Source organism: Halictus rubicundus, chromosome 1 (assembly GCF_050948215.1).
Source record: "Halictus rubicundus isolate RS-2024b chromosome 1, iyHalRubi1_principal, whole genome shotgun sequence".
Lineage (NCBI taxonomy): Eukaryota > Metazoa > Arthropoda > Insecta > Hymenoptera > Halictidae > Halictus > Halictus rubicundus.
In genome coordinates, this window is record NC_135149.1 from 31,671,169 (window position 1) to 31,692,591 (window position 21,423).

General features: G+C 37.1%; 3 protein-coding genes and 1 long non-coding RNA gene across 5 annotated transcripts in view; 2 read left to right on the plus strand and 2 right to left on the minus strand.

The window, feature by feature from the left end:
- On the plus strand, positions 1 to 8,689 carry LOC143361318 (uncharacterized). The gene is made up of 4 exons (XM_076800635.1): positions 1 to 517; positions 1,581 to 2,071; positions 3,133 to 3,339; positions 7,304 to 8,689. The coding sequence occupies exons 1-4, from the start codon at positions 442 to 444 to the stop codon at positions 8,582 to 8,584; spliced, it is 2,055 nt and encodes a 684-aa protein (XP_076656750.1). The 5' UTR covers positions 1 to 441; the 3' UTR covers positions 8,585 to 8,689.
- Adsl (adenylosuccinate lyase) overlaps positions 5,033 to 21,423 on the plus strand; it is a 53,031-nt gene continuing 36,640 nt past the window's right edge. Inside the window, exon 1 of the mRNA XM_076800673.1 lies at positions 5,033 to 5,310. Within this exon, the coding sequence (XP_076656788.1) occupies positions 5,155 to 5,310 (156 nt within the window). The 5' untranslated portion in view covers positions 5,033 to 5,154. The remainder of the gene's footprint in view (positions 5,311 to 21,423) is intronic.
- LOC143362056 (uncharacterized) lies at positions 10,162 to 12,569 on the minus strand. 2 transcript variants are annotated; one of them, XR_013083571.1, is made up of 5 exons: positions 12,505 to 12,569; positions 12,192 to 12,290; positions 11,906 to 11,995; positions 11,615 to 11,832; positions 10,162 to 11,547 (listed from the first exon to the last, which is right to left on the minus strand). It is a non-coding gene; the product is annotated as an uncharacterized LOC143362056 (long non-coding RNA). The 2 variants fall into 2 exon arrangements; XR_013083586.1 differs by lacking the exon at positions 10,162 to 11,547 and having other exon boundaries at positions 11,583 to 11,832.
- On the minus strand, positions 15,453 to 16,806 carry LOC143362135 (uncharacterized). Its single transcript, XM_076802061.1, has 2 exons — positions 16,442 to 16,806; positions 15,453 to 15,886 (listed from the first exon to the last, which is right to left on the minus strand). The coding sequence occupies exons 1-2, from the start codon at positions 16,615 to 16,617 to the stop codon at positions 15,685 to 15,687; spliced, it is 378 nt and encodes a 125-aa protein (XP_076658176.1). The 5' UTR covers positions 16,618 to 16,806; the 3' UTR covers positions 15,453 to 15,684.

Below are 21,423 nucleotides of genomic sequence, written 5' to 3' on the forward strand. Positions count from 1 at the left end.
CCCTGTACGAGGCTCGAGAACAAAATTTCAGGGGAAGGGGTAAAAACAAACGACAATAGGGGGGAACTGAAAACAGATGAAATGATAATGTAGAAGCAGAAAGGAAATTCGTGGATCGAAAGAAGAGAGAAAGATTGTCACCGAGGACCGAAGGGAAATGACTTTATCCAATGGGAACAGTCCGAAATAAGCGCCATCTGACCCCGTACACTTGACCCGTAGAACCATCGTGGCCCCGCCGCATCAGTCCCATTCAAACCGTGGTGATGCATTTATCTGTCGATCATCGATCCCTCAATCGAAATCTTCGTGTGTTCTTCGGCTTCGTTTAACGAACTCGGTCGACTTTACTTTCTAGCTTCTGTGTAAACGAACGTTGTTGCGTGATCATCTAAAAATGTTGTAATTAGGAAAGTGAAAATAACGTTTAACGCGAAAGAAATGTCAACCAACGTTAAAATGGATTCGTATGAAATTGGAAATAAGGAAGACGTGCAACTAAACAAGAAACAATTGGGTGAGTTACGAAACATTACAATAATTATAGGGGTTGTTTCTTATCGCATTTTTTGCTTAGTATTCTCTAAGAAATATTTATCGATATTGCTTTCCACGCGCATTTTACAATAAGTTCTTTCGATTCGTTTCGACTCGAAATTCCGACCTGATTTTTTAAAGTAGAAATATAAATTCGAAGTTACAGTACGTTTGTCTAAACATACTGTAATGTTACACATCCTTTCAAATTTTTTTTTCATTGGAAAACGCTTGCTTTTTATTAAAATTTAAAATTCGTTTAGTAGTTTGTAATAGAAATATCTTTGTAATTTCAACAATTATAAAATACAAAATTGAAACTGAAAACTTGTCTTGGTACGGTTACTGTTAAATACGTTTTATGTACTTTTTACCTTCGATTGTAAGTTCTTTTTTTATAGTCGAGAGGCTGAGAAATAAATTAAATAGTTTTTATTTATATCAATGTTTATATTATTTAGTAGATAAATATTTATGTGTACGTTTACACGTTGTTAAAACACATTTTATTTACTTTAATGCGATCGTAACACATTTTCCACCGTGTAAAAAGGGACTCTGGTACACGAGGATAAATCAATTTTTATTGTATCGCGTAACACGGTGGATCCAAAAAGTATTTGAACACCAAAATGGATCCTTGAGAAATTTCTTGATTTCTTGACAATTTCTTGAGAACGAGAAACTCAGTGTTGAAACAGTTTTTGAATCCGCAACATATTTTGAATAGTTTGCAAATAGTTTTAAATTTCTTGATTCCTTGACAATTTCTTGAGAACGAGAAATTCAGTGTTGAAACAGGTTTTGAATCCGTAACACATTTTGAATAGTTTGCAAATAGTTTTAAATTTCTTGACAATTTCTTGAGAATGAGAAGTTCAGTGTTGAAACAGGTTTTGAATCCGCAACACATTTTGAATAGTTTGCAAATAGTTTTAAATTTCTTGATTTCTTGACAATTTCTTGAGAACGAGAAACTCAGTGTTGAAACAGTTTTTGAATCCGCCGCGTGTACAGCAACAAATTTTTATCTGAAATTACAGTATGCATGCCCAGTAGAAATTGCACAACGCCAGTACGATCCGTCGGCAAGCTGCTGAACAAGAAGGAACACATGGACAGCTGCTTAAAATTGCTAAAATTTGTCGCCGATTCCGAGTTAACATTGACGCAGGTGAACGGGCAAAGAAAGCTAGGACCACCCTCGAAATGGACAGGGCCACCTCCAAGTCCGAAATGCGAGATTTTCGTCGGCAGCATCCCTCGGAATTATTACGAGCCCGAGATCGTTAAGATATTCAGCTCCGTCGGGCAGATCTACGAATTGCGTTTGATGATGGACTTCTCCGGCACGAACAGGGGATACTGTTTTATCATGTACACCACTGAGGAGGAAGCAATCCGTGCTGTGAAAGAACTCGATCAGTTTGAGATCTATCCCGGAAAGAGGATCGGCGTTGTGGCCAGCGTCAATAATCGTCGGCTTTATATTAACCAGCTACCGGAAACCATGAGCACCGCAACTATTATTAAGGTATGGCTGTCGAAATTTTTAGCAGTGTTCCATAAAGACACCGAATAACATTATTATTTAGAACAATGAGAATCATTGGTATAGAATCATTAGTTTGATCTTCATTATCCGAACCCCTGATATCTGTTATTATCCCAACACAGTTCACGTGTAAATAGCTTAGTCTAAAATGATGCATAAGCAATACTGTTTATATTGTGCAAATCAATATTACTTACATTCCTTATTTAGTTAAGATAATCGAGGTCCTACTGTAGAAACTAGAAAAAAAAACTTAATTATTTACCTTTTCGATTTTTTAATTTGTTTAAAATCTGTTCTTAATAAAGTTGATAACTAAAGAATTTAAATATGTAAGAAATTGTAGAGATTTAAACATTTTTTTCTAGTGAATTAATTTTCGTGATACTAAATTATTTGTAATAAAGGACTGAAGTTACTTATGCATGTAGCATACCTAATATTTGTATCACTTCAGTAACAACAATGCAAATTACAACAAATATATATTCTAATTATAATATTTGATATATTTACAGTGTACATTTATATTCTATTATTTATTTACGTATATCATTATATTAACTATAATATACATTTTCTTCTTCAATTCGATAAAATCTTTTAATTGCAGAACTAAAATTTTCCGTATATTTTTAACATTTTCAAAATTTTAATGAAACGTGATAGTGATCACATTTAAAGTAAAATTACAATTATAGAAAGTTCTACATATAATTTTGTACGAATATAGTATAGGAGCTAAACATTTATTTTGCTCGTTAATAATTTATATATGTTAAAAATAGTATATTGACATGGTTAAACTCTTTTCATTTTTTACTGTTTTGAATTACACTTGTAGTGCTAAGGAATTTTGAAATATTTATGGCACACGAAGTTTAACCTTTAATCATTTTATTTTACGTTTGATTCACTGAAACCATTTACGAGAGATAAATTTTATTCATTGCCGTTTTCTTATGTATAAAAATGTAAATTTGCAGAAACATTTACGGTCCACAAATTGTTGTATGGCTGACACAGTTTTTGTTTTCCAGCGTTTCTACGAAGTAACGGACGACGTCGAATGCGTTGCCGTTTATCGAAACTTCAACGGCTTCGTGAGCTATGTATTGATATCGTATAATACTCATCGAGGCGCTGCCATGGGAAGAAGAAGATTGATACCCGAATCATTGACGCTTTTTCCAAATTGTGAAATAATCGTGGAATGGGCGAATCCCAACATGACGCCTTGGAACGTGGTGGGTATATATGTAAGAGCAAAATACTTTTGTTTTCAAATAATAGATATTTCAGTCAGATTATCTTCAAGATGATTTTAACTATCACAATTGATTTTTAAATAACAATTTCTCTTTGTAAAAAATTTATCCTTGGCTTAAACAGTCGTATTTTCTAGTATATTACATATTTATAAAATTTTAGTTTCTCTCAAAAATATTTATTAATAATTACTAGATCCTGGATTTTTATGCATTTATAGAAAATTTTTAAAATATGTGGAAACGAGCCTGTTAATAAATAACATTTTGCGTCAATGATAAACATTTTCCCCACTTTCAATTTTTATAGAGCTAATTATGAAGATGAAAAAGTGTATAAAAGTTTACAATCTACTAACCATAACATATAATTAACTAGATTAATATCAGCAGTTATAATAACTTTCAGTTTTAAGATTGAAATGGAAAAAAATATTGCTATTTTATTATTATTGCTTTTTTATATTATGTTACTACTATTATTTTAATTTCAATTATTGATCAGTAGGTCGCGGATTTTCACAGCTATTTTATGTTAACTACTTGACGTACCTAACGATTAAAAAGGATTGGCATAATTTTTTAAAAATGTTCAACATGTATGTGCACAAAGTCCGCCGTCCATTGATAACAGTTGATTGTTAACACAGATAAACGCTGACTATGACGAAGGGATGTTTGTGTTTGCAAGCAGGCGGTATGTTGCGATTTATGGTTTTCCTTTCGTATGTAAAGAACAATGACATCGGTCAGTTATGGTCCCACGTGAAAATGGAACGTGGGTACTTTCCCCGGTTGGCTTGTCTGTAAATGGCATCGCAATTTACAAGAATCGAGATCCATGTACGCGAATACTTAAACGCGGATGATTTTATCCAATTTGTAGATCGCATTATATTATTTATGCAAATGGAATCTAATGTGTTATCTCGTACACAAGTTAGTTGTGCAACCAAGCACTCCGAAGCAAAAACATAAAAGTTGAAGAAAATGTTCAAAATTCGAAATATGTTAGGTGTAAAAATACTAAAACTGAACTATCAGAAATTCAAAACTGCGTTTGCAAGTCTCAATTTACCTTTTGAAGATTTTGTTTTATAATTTTATATATAATGTTTTTCTAGAGTTCCACATCGTTCAAATAACATTTTAGTTTGATAATCTAGTTTCATAATTATTGAAATTACAAAGATGCTTCCATTAGAAATTATTAAATAAATTTGTTTGAAAAGAAAAAAAAAATTAACACTAAACCTACCACGGTCAACTGACCGGTTTTCTATTTCACAATTATTGAAATTACAAAAACGTTTTTTGTGGAAAATTACTGAATTGACTTCTTTATTTAAGCATACATTATAATGAAAATCGTACAAAGTTTAAATAAATTCAGACTTCTCCCTTCTATAAGACGTTTCACTTTTATATGTTTTGTGCTTGGTAGGTTCAGTGTTAAAGATTGCGTGAAATCGAAACAAAATTCAGTCTTGTAATTTTTCTGAAACAACGTATGTCATATTTTTGTTTGCTACGGTTAAGTATTTTCTCCTTGGGAACCAAAATTGCGCAGAAAATCTAATTTTACTGAACCATAGTGCTGACGCAGTTTGAACAAGATGGTTCAAAGCTTCGTTGACAGATGGCATGTCGATCGTCGGCGTTCATTAAAGAGAATGCGCAGCGGCTGGTGTGTAGAGTCGATCAGCTGATCGTGTGCTTCCTTGTTCTCTCGTGTTACACGAAATCGATTTGAAAAATTCCCCGGTCAACCGATTCGATCGTGAACTAAACAAAATGAGTGCCACCATGGTAGAAAACGGTGTATATAGTGATTATCGCAGTCCTTTGGCGACTAGATACGTGTCGAAGGAAATGCGGTACAACTTCAGTGACCAACACAAGTTTAGCACGTGGCGGAAATTGTGGATCTACTTGGCGAAGGCAGAGATGGTTCGTAAACTGATTACTATAGGGGGCTTGAATGGATTAACATAACCGGCCTGCTCGCCTAGTTGCAACTCCGAGAAAGGGACAATTGAATGCTTCATACTGTCTTTCATTGAACACTCGAAGTGTGCTCCGTTTATTATAAAACTTTGCTGCAAGTCTTTCAACTGAATTTTGTTTACGTCACCTACTTGTAAAATATTAGGGAAGGGGGGACCCAATTGCTGCGGGGGTACCAATTACTGTGCCTGTGTTAATTATACTTATTTTCAGAGCATAACGAATATTAAAAAAGAGATATTAAATTTTTTCATTAAAATCAGTTAGTATATGTTGCATATCTCTTTTTAAATATTTTTTATGCTTTAAAAATAATTAATATGAGCACAGTGATTGGATCCATTACCCCATATAGATTTCAAATTGTATTTTTTCGTGTTATAAATTTTATTTCAAGACTGTTATATTTTTATTATGTGATCATTATAATTTGTTCTGTTCTTGTTTTTATAATGCTCAAACAATTCTTTTTTATTCTTGAGCCTTTATTTACAATGGTATTGAGTAAGTAAAGAAATTAACAATTTGGTAATAGTATGTTTATACAGATAAACTTTTAACCGACATTCTCATTGTTTATTGTTGTTCACATAATTGCATTCTAGTTTGTGTAAAATGCTGGAACAGAATAGTCATTTAATTGCCACACTCTATTTGTTGTTAGGAAACTCTCGAAATCATGCTTTTCACGAGGTTATCAGAAGTTCATTGAGTTGCACGATAATATTATTTCGGTAGATAGTGTTTCGAAAATTGCTGTTATGCCAATTTCGTAAGAAAATTAAGATTTTTTTAGTACATAGTATGAAAAACAAATACGTACATTAGGTGACTGGAAAAGTTTAGATGAATCCTTACTAATTGATCCATTTGCCAATATTTAGTGCAAAAAGTGCAAAACAATAAAAAATTATTTCATTTGGAATTCGAACAATGAAATAAAGAAATTATTCAGCTCTTCAAATAAACTAACACATATTTCAAATGCCATGCGGCCAAATAAGATAATACGTATTATCTTCACAATTATTTTTCAAATAATTTATTTCGATAATGACCGAGTCTAGTGCAGTTTTTAAAACCATTTATCTGATGCGCAGAAAAATCGCGGTCACAGACAATGTGCCTATAATCAGAGTTAGGCAAAACGTAATTTCAATTACAATTACTTACCAATTACTGTAATTTGAAATTACAGAAATAAAATTATAATTACATGTAATTGTAATTGGTAATTGCAATTACTTTATGAATCACTATAATTCATACAATACAACTACTGGTTGAGCCAAATTAATTGCAATTACCAATTACAATTACATGTAATTGTAATTTTATTTCTGCAATTTCTAAAATGGCACTAAAAAAAGTAATTAGAAACCTATTCATTTATTTGTACCTATTTATGTTTACACCTATGTATTTAACCCAAGAGGTTGTTGAGTGGAAATGCGGCCGGGTTGACTTTCGTTCAATTACTCAATTTTTTTTGGTATTTGTAATTCAATTACTGCAATTACAATGTAATTTTAATTGCTAAGACTGAAATTACAATTACAAGGTAATTTAAAGTAAAAGTAATTGCAATTACTTAGCTTCAAGACGTAATTGTGATTGAGGCTCTCAGTAATTGAAAGGAGTAATTGCAATTACTTAACACGATTACAGTAATTGTAATTGAGTCTAACAATTACTTCAGTGTAATTGTTCTTTAAACCCACTAATTTCTATGTTTTGGACCATTTAACCGTTTTCTTATTGAAATTATAGTCGACTTTTGCTGATGTAATTGAAGATGTAATTAAATACTCGTGCTATCAATTACTGCCCAACTATGCCGATAATATCCTGCAGGTTTGCAAACACGAAACATCCCTTTGTCACTTGTCGAATTTAAATGCAAGATCGTATCGAAATAATCCTTCACGCATTATAGTTGGAAGAGAAGGGAGTCTGCGACAAGGCTGGCAACGTACAGATAAAAACGGTGTCTCTGATGCCGATGAGACCGACAAAGTCAATGGTGCGATCGAAGCAGTCGAAAATCGTGGACAAAAGATCGATACCGGCAAACGGCCGGGCGATAAGAGCAGCTTCGGGGAACGTGCAAAACAATCCTGATCGTCCATCGAATCCCAGCCCGCTCGAGCAGTGTCAATTAAACAATCGTGCTTGCCCGAGCGATCTCTTAATGGAACTACAGAACGGGCGCAGGTTGAAACAAAATGGCGTCGAGGCTTGGGACGTGAACGGCAACTCGGGCAACACTTTGGACCAGTCTTTGCTCTATGACAAACTCAAGAAGAATTACGTTCAGCACCAGCAGAGCATGATTCTTCCATCGATCAGCGCGTTTTTGAGAAAAAGAAAGGGCCCAAGGAGTTTCAAGGTGAACGAAGCTCAGAGATACTCGAACGAAGATTTCCCATCGGACGGAAGATTAATTAATAATCGCGCGCCGGACTGTTCGTGTCAGTGTCGATCGCGCGAGAAGAACTCAATTCCCGGAAATTTCGATTGGAACACCGTGCAAGATTTAATGTCGAAAGTTTCGAGAGTTTTGCTGATGCCGAACGGAAATGAGAGGCAAATTTTATTGGCGAATAACGTCGTCGGTACTCCCAACGTTGCTGCAAGCCAGCCCCCCCTGGCTTATCCTAATCATTCGTTCGCGAATCACTTTCAGTACGGTAATTACTGTCCGAATTATCCTGTTAACGCTCTCGGGCAAATCGGCGCTGCTTACTTGCCCGAATTAATTCCGGCTCAGTGCAACGCTTATGACGTCAGAGCGTCCATGCTGACGCCGAGTCACGAACATTTGCCGCAGCAGTTTCTGTCAGGTAACGTGAACTCGGTCGTTCTGGGTCAGAACAACGATTGGTGTTGCTCGAGTTCGATGGCCGATCAGTTCGCCGAGAATCAAAACTTTCCGGAGCTCTACAACGAGATCTGTTATCAGACGAGCGGTTCGCAGAACGCGCAAGAAGCAACCTACTCTGATAAGGAGATCGGTCGAGGATCTATCCTGACCTCCACGTCCAATCTATACGATCCGTACGCTTGCAAAACTCCCGCGAAGTCGCCGTTCTTTGGAAATGACGACTTCTTTTGCGGGAACAAGCAATCGATCGGGGAATATATTCAGGGCGAGGAGAAGTTTGCCATGAGACCGATTTTGAAGGTTAATAACCCTGACGTCGGGATCAATTATTGATATCTGTACGGTCTTCAAAAAATGGCGGGTATCTAAAATAGTGAGACACGATCGCATACGGTGCTGGCATCAGAGAAGAAATTAGAGTGTTCACGCTCGGGGTTTTAGTGTACACACTTTTCTGCATCATCTTTTTAGCATGGAACAGAACCTGCATCAACTTTTTAACCTGGAACAGAACCTGCATCATCTTTTTAGCCTGTATTAGAACCTGCATCATCTTTTAGGCTGGATCAGAGCCTACACAGAAAAGCCTCTTTTAACATGGAAGTAGCATCCACTCTGCCATTATTTGGAATCCGCTGCTAATGATTCAGGTAAGATGATGCAGGTTCTGGTCCAGGCTAAAAAGATGATGCAGGTTCTGGTCCAGGCTAAAAATTAGAGTAGGGAGCAGCACTGTACCGAGGACACTAAAATCCCGGGCGTGGGCACCCTCATTTCCTCGCTGCTGGCATAAGACAATTTTTACAGTAGAAATATAAATATGAACAAAATTGAACTGAATATTTCTTTTTCAAAATACACAGTGGGTCCAGAAAGTACGGACAATCCGATACTCGGTGCTATTTTTAAAAAATTGTCGATGTCTAATAATTTGTGTGATTTGGAAGTAATGACAAAAATGTTCCCTGAACATTTCATAAAATCAGCACTTTCGAATAGTTAGAAATACAATATTAACATTTTGTCGCTGTCCTTTTCTAAAAACTTTTTTCGATTTGCTTGGTATCGAATGAATATCTTGAAAAAATAATAATACATTATACTTGGTATTCTGTGCGAAAACACTTTGGAAATTTTTGTTGTTACTGTTGGTATAATCAGATTTATTAGTATTTTTTGTTATACAATGTTCTAGGAGAATCAATTTTTAATTCAAATTTTATCGTAGGGCCATATTGTAAAAGTTGTATTATGCTAATATTTTTGCACAGCAAAACATATTTTTTTGCATATCTCTGTATCGAGATATTGAACAGTATATCGAATAGCTTTTCTCTAATATCATCAAATTACTGTTGTGGTTTTATTCTGGATTCAATAGTTTAAAAATTTAATGTTTAGTCGTCTATTTGAATTATTTGAATAATTTTTATTGTAGATATTGGGTCGTAACGTAAATACCTGTTCGGTTATCTTGAATATCTTGTTTTCATTTACTAACAAAGTAAACAATTACAGTGAATCGGGGTTCCGAACGGCAAAAGTTTCCTGAGGCGAAACGTGTCGAGCCCGCTCGTCGCGGTGATGGCCGAATTGCGACGAATTTTATTTTTTTCTCCGAAACAAATAGGAAGATCGACATGGGACTTGTTGCATGTCGAAGAGAGCCTCAATTGCTATAGAACGCACATTGAAGCACCTCTGGGTTCCGAACGGCTCTATTTAATCGCAGTTCAAATCATTTAAATTAAAACATATTTACATTCGAAGTCGAACGAATTTATCGTACAAGTTACAATCCGTTTGTTCAGCTAAATATTTTTAAGCCAGGGGTAGTGAAATAAAATATGAAATCCTGTGACATCACTATTAAAAAGACGATAACTTTTTTTAGTACTGTACCATATGACGTGGATTGTTTTTGAGAAAAGCCAGAGCAATTAGTGTAGTACATGACGCGGAATTTTGTAAACAAATTTCAATTGGTCGGAGTTGCAGAGAAAAATTAAAAGTAGTCTTTTTGCAACTATTCGATGTGGGCTTATATTGGAAATTTGAAAAATATGTTTCGGTAATCTCTACGAATTATACACATTCTGAAAATTTCATAAAAATCGGTTACAATGAGCTACAAATGTTGGTGAAAATTTGAGTTTTTTCATTTTTACTATTTTCTCTGCAATTTCGACCGATGGCAATTTTTTAAAAATTCTCGAAACTTCTAAAAAAAAATGTATGTCATATGGTCGAATATTAAGACAATTATCGTGTTTTTAGCAGTGTTCAAATATTACTGTGACAGACTGTATCTGAACAGCTTCGTTGGGTGCCATTATGCAAGAGTATCAGAGGAGAAAAAAGTATAGTGCTTGTTCCCCGCGATAAGCTAAATTGATGCAAATGTTCCATGGAAATATCTCGACCTCGGTGACGAGGCTTTATCTTTGTAAACAAATCAATAGGAGAACGAGAACAGATTTCTGATCGAGAAATAAGAGATATGAAACGAATATTGTATGTATGGTATTGAACAATTGTAAAAGATTTTGCTAATCAGTATTTGAAACGAGGCAGCGGCTAGTGGTAGGCATTTTTGCAATCGGCGTAGACATAAATTAATTTGTAAGGATTTATATTAAGCATATAGGATATTTTTCACATGGTTTACAGAAACCGGTGTTCTTGATTAAGATCATAATTACAAGTATGTGAAGGTGGTTTGTTTTACACCAAAGATTATTAAATAAGCAATCGTTATTTCGTATTATTATTATTATAATCCTCGGAATCTATTTGTATACCGAATAATTGACGTTTGTATAACTTTGTAACATCTTTTTTAATCTACCGGATCGTTAGCAGCTTCTGGACTTTAATTCGTTTATAATACAATCGAGAACTTATATGCTATTTTTTTTTAATACGCTGCTTACTAACGCATTTTGTTTTGCCTTTGATCAAATGATTCGTGCTGTCGTGACACAGCGAAGAAAACTTATGTTAAGAATTTATTGTGAACAGTGATGTAGATTAATATTGCTTTACAGTATTTTACAACAATTCATCAATTTTTAATATCGTCAAAATATTACCTTATCTCTATATGGACTATCTTTTTTATTTCGAGGAACATACGAGAGCCTGATACTTTGGAATAAATATTGGTTATACTTATTCAAGCAATGTATGTGTTAATTTTTCTTTAAATAAATACGGTCTAACGTGATCAACGAAGCAGCATGGTTAATTAACCGTCTCCCATTTTAAATCGAATAATTACAACGTAGTATAAAAATCTGAAAAAACTCTGGTCATCCATGAGACGAGAATATTTTTATAATAAAATAGAATTATATTTCTTACAATATACATGCTCATTAATCTCAACTGAATATGTACATGACAATGTTTCCAATAAATGACATTAACTCTTAATTATTTTTACACAATCTAGTCAAATACCAATAATTCGATTTATTCTAAGTTTTCCCCCTTTTGTGGAGCATCTATTTTTTGCCGAAGCAATGTGCACGTCCCTGCATTTGAATGCATGTCGGACAATTTTCATTCTTCCGGAAATACTGGAAAAAAGTTAACATTATAATATTACTTAACAAACCGTGATCACTGGAGCAAAATAGAAAACTGATTTACTTCGCTCCGACTGGTCTTCTGACGTAACAGAGTCCCACAGCGCGCGCATTTCAAAAACTTTTGTTCACTTGGGTCGTGTTTATACAATACCTACAAAAAATTAACCGGATTATGAATTAATAAACTGTGAATACCTATGTGAATATTCGCAGTCACTATTTCAATGAAAACTAGCTGCTCGATTCATGGTAGAACTTTCAGCTAATTATGCACTTGTAAATATCGTCAATTATGAAAGATATTGTAAAAAGTGATTTTTTTTCTCTACGAGAAGTATTTGTCGTACTTTAATTGCATTTTTCGAAGCACAATAATCACAGTACAGCCTGCCTCGCTTGTCCCTGTAAACGCTGTAGTAGTAGAAAGACGATGACACTGCAAAATACTGTTGAAATATTAAATATTAGTTACTATGATATAGTAACCGTCTTTTAGTTATTACCCTAACTATATTGACTTAACCTAACTAAATTAACACGTTCAATGTCGCGTGAATTTTGTGCTTTGCGCACAAGTTTCACTTGTATCGTTTATAGAGACGATCAACATTAATAAAAATAAATAAAGAAATAAAAAAAAACAAAAATTATAGTGCTCACCTGTATCTTTTTACAAGCTGGACAAATGGGCATTTCTCCCACGACACCTTTCTTGTCTGCTAGAAATCTCTGCAACAAAATTTTTAAAATTTCGTTTAAATAATATCTGTCATTGTTGGAAGTTTTGAGGTGGTTTAGAACTTTTGTGTATTTAATTACCTCCACTTCTAATTTACACATAGCAGGTGTATTGGGTTCATTAAAACACTCAGGGGTCCAGGTTTGAATATCTGTCTCAGCGTGCCTAAATGTTCATATCTTGGTTCAATCATGCATTACAAGAGTAATAACTAGAATTGATCAATTAACTAAAGATGTCTTTTTGTTCTTACACTGGATCGCATGGTTCAACTTTGTTCGTTTTCTTAAGGAAGGAGAACTTTTTGGGTTTGCCAGTCGAGGGATCGATGTCAGTTCTAGAATAACAATAAATTATTTTGCATTATATGCAACTCGACTTAAAATATTTACTGTATTTCACCAGTCACCAGTGTCAGCGCATAGCTCAAGAAATGTCTATTACTTCAGTCCCTTAATTACGAAGATGAATAATATTACACTCGTGCGAAACTAAAGCTAATTTCGTGCTGCTCATTATGTTCACGGGTTTACATAACGAAAGAAACGAGTTCGAGCCTGTAGACTGATACACTAATAGATTCACAAAGCAATTTCCGGTTAATTATCAGTCGTGCATTGGGGCCGAATGAGATAGAGGCGAGTTGGGTTGATGCACTGTAAAAAATTCACTGGGAAAAAAACACGTTACAATATTCCTTAATGAACCTTTTCAGCAAGAAGATTGAAGATCAACCAAAAATTCCATAATATTCTCTTCCGTCTTTAAACTGTATTAAAAACACTATAAAAAATTAAACAACCTTAAAATCCACTTTTCCTGATGACCTGCTGACTCTGAGAAGGTCACGTGACCAGAGAGGAAATGAGAGTGCTCACGCTCGTGGTTTTAGTGTCCTCCTGCATCATCTTTTTATCCTGGAACAGAACCTGCATCATCTTTTTAGCCTGGAACAGAACCTACATCAACTTTTTAGCCTGGACCAGAACCTGCATCATCTTTTAGGCTGGATCAGAGCCTACATAGAAGAGCCTCTTCTGGAAGCAGCATCCACTCTGGCATTATTTGGAATCCACTGCTAATGATGCAGGTTCTGGTCCAGGCTAAAAAGATGATGCAGGTTCTGGTCCGGGCTAAAGATTAGACCGAGGACACTAAAATCCCGGGCGTGAGCACTCTCATTTCCTCTCTGACGTGACTACCCTTGGCCCTGAACCGATCTGGCGAATGATTGGCAGAAATATCAATCTCTTACGCTTGCGTTTCCGCGCTCGGTTTCGGCGCCGACGGTGTTTCCACCGAAATTTCCTTTTTCAATTCTCCCGACGCCCTCGGCGACGATGTGTCCACCGTCGGTTCATCAGTGTCAAATTTGTCATCGGCACCAATATCCTCATCCGCGCTAACCTCGCTTATAGTGATGTCACTTGTGAGACTCTTGTCCCCCGTCTCCTTTATCGCCAGTTTCAAACCACGGACCGCCGGTCTCTGATCGATTGATTCATCCGCGCTATTTAGCCCTTCGATTTTCTTCAACGATGGTTGAAACAGATCAACCTTCCTTTCAACTCCGTCGACCGCCTCTTGCTTCACCTCCTCAGCCCCTGGTACAGGCTCTTGCGCAACGTCTTTCTCCGGTATCTCTTCGTCTATAACGATGCGCTTTCCCTCCTTCTCAGCCGCAATCGCGGTATCTTCACTCGCAGAGTCGGTTTTACGTTCTTCCAGCTCTTGCAACAGGCTTACCGCTTCTCCCAGCTTCGTGGGCGGCGGAACGTGCGCCGGGTCCTGCGACTTCAAATCGCCTTCGGACGCTGTCGTCGTGACAATGGAGTCCGATGGGTCCACGGGAAGGGCGTCTAGCTTCGCCGCATCTATACTCTAATCCACGTTCGATTTTACTGATTTTGACGGCGACGTGGCTATCGCTTTTTCTCTACGGATATTCTTACTTTTAACGCGTCGCTCACGCGCTTGTGCACTTCCGGTTTCAGTATCGACGATCTCCGCGCCTTTTCTTTCAACGACGATCTCGTTCTTTGCCTCTTTTGTTCCACGTCGTCGCACGTTCGCCTGCTGCAACTGATTTTTTTTTACCAGGATTAAGATCTTACCGACGGAATGTTCGACGCGACGCGATCAAAATCGAAATATGAATTCGAAGGTGAAACCGAATTTATTTTAACTATTTCGGATCTAATTCTCAATATAAATTATAGAATTGTGGAAATGTAAATGTTTTGAACACGTTTTTCTTTTTACTTGCTTTTTTTGAATAAACTAGAAGCTAAGTTCCCGCATAAGAACAAATTTTGACGATTTTTAGGAGCTTTTGGCCATGTATTTCACACGATCGAATCGCTTCGATTGCGAGTATACAAGCGAATAATGTGTAAGAAATAACAATGGGGTCGTTTGGAAAATATTTTATTGTTCAAGAGCGGGTCTTTTCAAAGTTCGAGTTTGCGAATTTTCGAAAAAATCTCTTACATGCTTTTCGAGTCCTCGTCCACAGTTTGAATAGATATGTCAGTTGTTCTGCTCGCTGTTACGCAATACGAGGCGTGCGTGAGTTTAGCGATAGTACCCGAGACTCCTGTCATTTGCTTCTCCTCTTGTTCACCTTCAAAATGGCGAACACCGCAATCTGAGATCTCAGAAGACCATACATTTAGAGTAAATCGAGAAAAGTGCGAATTTTCAAAACCAAATTCACCCCCTTTCCTTAGTTCCTTGAGATTCAAAATAATAAAATATATGTTATGTTACATATTTATGACAAATCCTCCATCCTCCTTCCGTGTAGCTACGTGAAATTCCGAATAATAAATCGTGCTATGACATTCGTACGCTATTTAAAAAAAAAAATCATTATTTTGAACTTTCCGAAATTATATAGTCGACAAAACTGTCATTTGTTATAATTTAGATCTTTCCAAGTACACAGTCAATGAAATAATCGTTTTAGACCTTTTCAATGGTATATTTGTCACATTCGTTTATAATGATAAAGTCTCGGCGATCACCGAGACTACGGAAAAGTTAAGTGTATCACACCGATCGTGGTGATCGGCGATACCTAAATTAGTATCGAAGGAAAGTTATTTCTGTTTCATGTTAACGCCTGTACTCGCAACCTGATCGATTCGAGCTTTCTCACTCGTCAACATTCCGGATTTCTGTTCCTGTTGATTCCGTTGCCCCTCGCTCGCCGATGCCGACTTTTCTTGATCCGGTCGCAGAGTCTGTTGCTGTTGACTTTGCTGTGGCATTTGTACTATACCTGTTGTTACGCATCTGCAACTATTTTTTTTTTTTTACATCAAATGACAATTTCATGGTACAATTCAAAATCAAATTGATTTTGTGACAATTCACGAAACTGTGGACGTCGTGATTAAAAATCAAAACGATTCTACTGTAATTAGGAAAATCATTGAGGACTCATTCCACTGCCTAGTATCAGTGGAACAATATTTTGTGAAATATACGAACCACATAAAGTATAATATAGTATAACAGTATAATAGTTTCTAAAAAATAAAATAATGTTTAGTAAAGAGTCCATTTCACTTTACTTTATACGAATAATATAAAGATTATAAAGATTTTTCGAAATAAAATTGACTAATTCCTCAAGAATGCATCTTTACAATCTCGATAATAGTAAATAAATAAATTTGAAACCTGTCATTTAGACGTAGTTGTAACGTTAAGAAACAATTTTTACATAAATACTGACCATTTATAAATATAGGTTTGAAACAAGGCTGCATAGAAAATTCACAGAGAGAAAGTTCGCAATACTGAATTTGCTTTTTATAAAATCATGTAATAATAGTTATGAACAGTACGAACCCAGGACAACACGGCATTCCTCGTATAAGCTGTACAAGCGCAGGACAAGGTGCACACGGTGCGCACGGTGCGCACGGGGCTTGCTGTTGCATTCCTGGTTGCGCATCCATAGAACCCGTAAATATTCCCATCCGTCGATGACACAATTCGCATTTGCTCACTGTTTGGGTCGGCATTTCCACCACGTGACGCTGAGTCTAAAGTTTTGCTAAAGTTTATCAAATCTGTCCAGTCTAACACGTTAACAATTGGTGTTCTCTACAGTTACTGTGCGTGTCGCACAAGAAGTCTCGTGAAAGGAATGCGGGGCTGATTGGTCAAGGTGGAAGGGGCACGCCTCTAGTTGCTCTATTGGCTAAAGCGGACACACAGACTATACAGCGTGTGACGTCGAAGCCTGAGCATTGGTCTACTGGAGCGTTAGCGGTGGGGATGTAGGCGGAGCGAGTGCCCCCTTTGCCGTTGTGCTCCTTTGCCCTTGTGCCCCTTGCCCTTATGCCCCCTTTGCCCTTGTGTCTTCTCTGCCCTTGTGTCCCCTTTGCCCTTGTGCCCCTTTGCCCTTGTGCCCCATTGCCCTTATGCCCCTTTGCCCTTGTGCCACTTCGCCCTTGTGCCCCCTCTGCCCTTGTGTCCCATTGCCCTTGTGACCCCTCTGCCCTTGTGCCCCTTTGCCCTTGTGCCCCTTTGCCCTTGTGCCGTCCCGCCAGACTTCCTGTGAGGCACGGACAGTACATGTGTTACCTTGCGTTACAGTTTTAATCATGTGACTAAATTTCGATTTCTCAGACCCATAGTCGCCAGATCAAGACTTGTTCCCCCACTCAAATTTCCCCTTCTATCGCCCTGTTCCCCCGTGACAGTTGTAAGATGTGAAAAATTTTGAATTTAGGGTTTGCAATTCATTTGAATCGCAGTTTCTGACAATTTTACAAGCACAGATGAAAAACTTAAAATCGCGACCTTTACATTTTTCATCGCAAAAGAAATTATTTACACATTACCTAGTGAACTAATCCTTCTAACATCTTAAACAAAAAACTCGATCCGTTTGGCCCAACTTTAAAAATGTTATTCGTGTTTGAAGGGTGTACGAATACTTTTTACATCCACTGTACTACAATGCGTGCTTGAATGAAGAAATGCGAATCATTTCTCACGGTCTTTATAATTTTAATAGTTGTAAAAGAAAAAATAGGAAATTTGTCAGTTGACCGGCGATGGTGGGTTTAGTGTTAAAATGCCATGTATTTTTTAACCTGGTCATCGTGAAAAATATTTGTGCTCAAAACTAAGTGTACTGTTTTATAGTCTTCAGATACGTAGGACGAAGGCAGAAGTAAACAGTGGGAGTAAAATAGTTGAGGAGGTATAGGGTTAAGGGCCCGGTCGTCGTAGATTCGCGATAAGGTAGAGTGACTACGTTACCGACAAAACTAGGCGAAAAATGGTTTCACGCGCCTCAACTTTTCGTCCTTGTATGAGAATATTTTTCGGTGGGAAAGGGTTCGTTCGAAAGAGGAAGGTTCAATCTAGCGCGCACTGGTCACGAGCTGTCGAGATTATGCGGATATTTGGTAATATAAGCGTTAGAAGTAGGCCAAAAATTGACTATGCGCATGCCGTGAAATCCAAGCATTTCTACGCCATTCGATGAGTTTTCTGGATGAAATCGAGAGCAGCGCGTGCTAGAAAATATCTCCGGATACAAATTGAGCTATATTTTGTCCTAATTCTTAGGACTCGTCGGATCAAAACCAAGACGGATCTTAAGTCTGTGTCTGAAGGCTATGAATGGAAATTATTAATTGAAGAGTCACATGACTATCCCGGGCCCTTAAGAATGAAATCGTGGATTTGTCCGTGGACTATAAGTTAATTGGTGGTACTCGCTTGGCTTTGGATATGAGTCATCACAGGGGAGTCCGTTTGGCATTTGGCAAATTCAACGGTGGAGGAAGAGCGCGCGCTCGACGGACGATCGACGTACTGTCGTCGTCGAGGCTGTCCTATCTTTCGGTAACAATGCTCGGGCATGTCATCCTCGGCTGCAGGCACCATTCTGACGTCGCTGACGCTGGTCATCAAGTCGAATTTGGTCGCCTAGATTGCAGAGAGTCACCGTCAAAGAGACGTTGACACTCCACGAGCATAAATTACTTCGCGCTAGAGTACTCCACGTACAGGGCGATTCATCTAACACTTAACCTTTTGCACTCCTATATTTAATGTGACTCGTCATCAATTTTACTCACAGGGACTCACCTAGTAGCATTTATGGTTGGCCAACGCTAACAGTTGGGAATTAGTTGGGATATAGTTAGTCTTTTTGCATAGAAAAAGTTAGAACAATTTGTTAACGAATATCCAATGTTGGGACTACAATTATTATAGTTGGTTAATTAACGAGAAATTTATATTGGTCCAACCAAAATTTGCAGCCTGGCTCGGGTTCAAGTACGACGTAGTTATGAAGTTTTTTGCACGAATTGTTACCGTGGAAATACAGTGAATTCTCGATATATGTCAACAACACACTTGCCAGCGACATACATAGTCCAGGAGACATACCCGACCGGTGTTATGTTTACACTACTCGGCGTCCGAGGCCTTTCGAGTTTCGTGTTCTTTCACTGAGTATACCCCGCGGTAGTGGGAATAATTCCGCGACGTTTATCATCCAGGCCTCGGCGACATATATAAAGAAATCACTGCACACTGTTTATGACATACTGCAAAAACAAAAACTGTTGGCCAACCAATATTAATGAAAAAATCACTTAGTGTACTTTCATTTGGTGGAATAACGACTTAAATTTATATAAATATTTCAGTCTCATCAATTTATATTAATATTAAAAAATAAAAATGATAAATTTCGTGAAAATATGCTTTGTCCCTTAGGCATGCATATGTGGATCGAAGAGGCAAATTTTCTCGAATAAATGAAAATCCAAGTTATTTTGCAAGCTTGCTTTATAATTATTATTTTTTGTATAATATCCTTTTTCATGAAAGATCTAACGAACCTCTGTAGTTTGAATTACGGTGTTAATAGGAAATTGTTACTACCTTTTACCTTACAATTTCGTGTTACATAGTTCTCTGTATTAAATAATGATTGGACTCACTTCGCACTGAGGATCACAATAGTTAGGATCGGTAAAATGCATATCAGCCGGGCCGGGGTACATGCAGTGCTTGCAAAGGCACTTTTGCTTCCAATACCTGCCGAAAATTCACAGTTGCAGATATTTGCAAGCGGCTTCTAACACGTGCGTTACTCACAATAGCATGATTATAATATCGATTAAAAATAATATGAACGCCAGCAGAGATAGACACAGGACTACTAGAATGTACCACAGTTTGATCGTGCCGATCAGTAGTATTAAAAGAATTCCGGCGATTCCAAAAAGTATTGCGCCCAGGAAGGAAAGAATAAATATCTGTTAGGGAAATGGCATAGAACAAATTTAATCCTGAATAATTCGTTAATTGTCACTTGAAACCGTTTCAGATGTATTATTACCGGGATTGCATACAATTCTCCTCCACCGAAAAAGCTGATCAATTCCACCGCGAGAACGAAAACGTAGACACCGGAAAGGACAACAAGTAACAAACAGGTCACAGCCGACACATCCGTGTTACCGATCGCAATCGCATAAATTACGAACACGAAAATCAGTAATACCACTAGCTAATTGTAAATAAGCGATCGTTAGATTACGGTGTCCTTCAGCGAAAACCTAGTCGAGGGTCAGACAAATATCAATCGGACTCAGCGTCGGATCAAGAGACATTTAGAGGCCCTAAACATTTAAGGGCACAGCTTAGGGCAGGGGTGGACATTTTTATCGGAGACCATCCCCACCATAGCACCCACTGTCCCCCACCAGTAAGCAAGGGGGGAGGGGTTACCCAGGGACACCGTGAGGCAACGAAGACGCGAGACACCAGCGTAAAGAGTGGTGGTTGGTGGGAGAAGCGTTTGAGGGGCCCCTACCGTGCCCATTACTGTGCAGAGTGTACTGTGCGTGCCGCACTGATTGGTCAGAGTGAAAGGGGCACGCCCCTAGTTGTTCTACTGGCGGTGACACATACTATACAGCGTGTGACGTCAAACCCTAGCATTGGCCTACTGGAGCGTCAGCGGTGGGGATATAGGCGGAGCGAGCGAGCGACCCCTTTGACCTTGTGCCCTCCCGCGAGACTTCTTGTTCCTGTACGATTTATTAGGCATTTTTGACAATTTTACTGAAAAATGTTTGCAACAAAAGTTAGAGTTTGGTCCACTGAATACTGATTTTTATTTTTCTACTGGCACACACGTGTACATAAACACTTAGCAATATTCTTACTGTGTAAAAGATGTAAAATTTAGTAAATTTCTACCGTGCCCCAATTCTCCTGGCGCCCCAAGCACGTGCTCACTTTGCTTACTGGTTAATCCAGCACAGAAAAATAATTTAAATGTATTTTTGAACAATTCCGTTCAAATGTAGAATTAGAGAAAACGTCCTCTTTATATTTGACTGACCCTCGTAACCAGAGATCGAAAAATATACCGTAGAATGTTTTTAAGATAACTTAGATATGGAAAACGAAAGTAGAGAAAAATAAAAATTGTATTGTTAAAGTTCTCAATTATTGTCACAAATACTCGACACTATTCGATGAACAGTATCACAACAATATCATTATTCTGCAATTTATTTGTAATATTTACGTACATAGATAGTTCAATAATTCTCCGAGTTTCTTTTGTAAATAATTAAGATATTAATTTAAATAATAAATAATTTTTAACAAACGTTCTCGAATACCTTGTTTCCATGAAATTTTTATTTTGCATATTGTAGAATATCTGTTCCACGAGAGTAGTAGAGTACTTTTTAAAAAAGCTTTTTCTATAAAAATTATTATAATAAAAGTTACAGACGTTTTCGTAAACGCGACATGTAGATTCGAAAAGAAATTTT

What these genes read in the sequence shown, in the direction of transcription:
- LOC143361318 (XM_076800635.1), top strand. Translation starts at nt 442, where the DNA reads ATGTCAACCAACGTTAAAATGGATTCGTATGAAATTGGAAATAAGGAA. An exon ending in GCACCGCAACTATTATTAAG is followed by an intron (nt 2,072 to 3,132) that starts GTATGGCTGTCG and finishes TTTGTTTTCCAG; the next exon opens with CGTTTCTACGAAGTAACGGA. An exon ending in ACATGACGCCTTGGAACGTG is followed by an intron (nt 3,340 to 7,303) that starts GTGGGTATATAT and finishes CACGCATTATAG; the next exon opens with TTGGAAGAGAAGGGAGTCTG.
- LOC143362135 (XM_076802061.1), bottom strand. Translation starts at nt 16,617, where the DNA reads ATGCCGACCCAAACAGTGAGCAAATGCGAATTGTGTCATCGACGGATG. An exon ending in GGAATGCCGTGTTGTCCTGG is followed by an intron (nt 15,887 to 16,441) that starts GTTCGTACTGTT and finishes AAAAAAAAATAG; the next exon opens with TTGCAGATGCGTAACAACAG.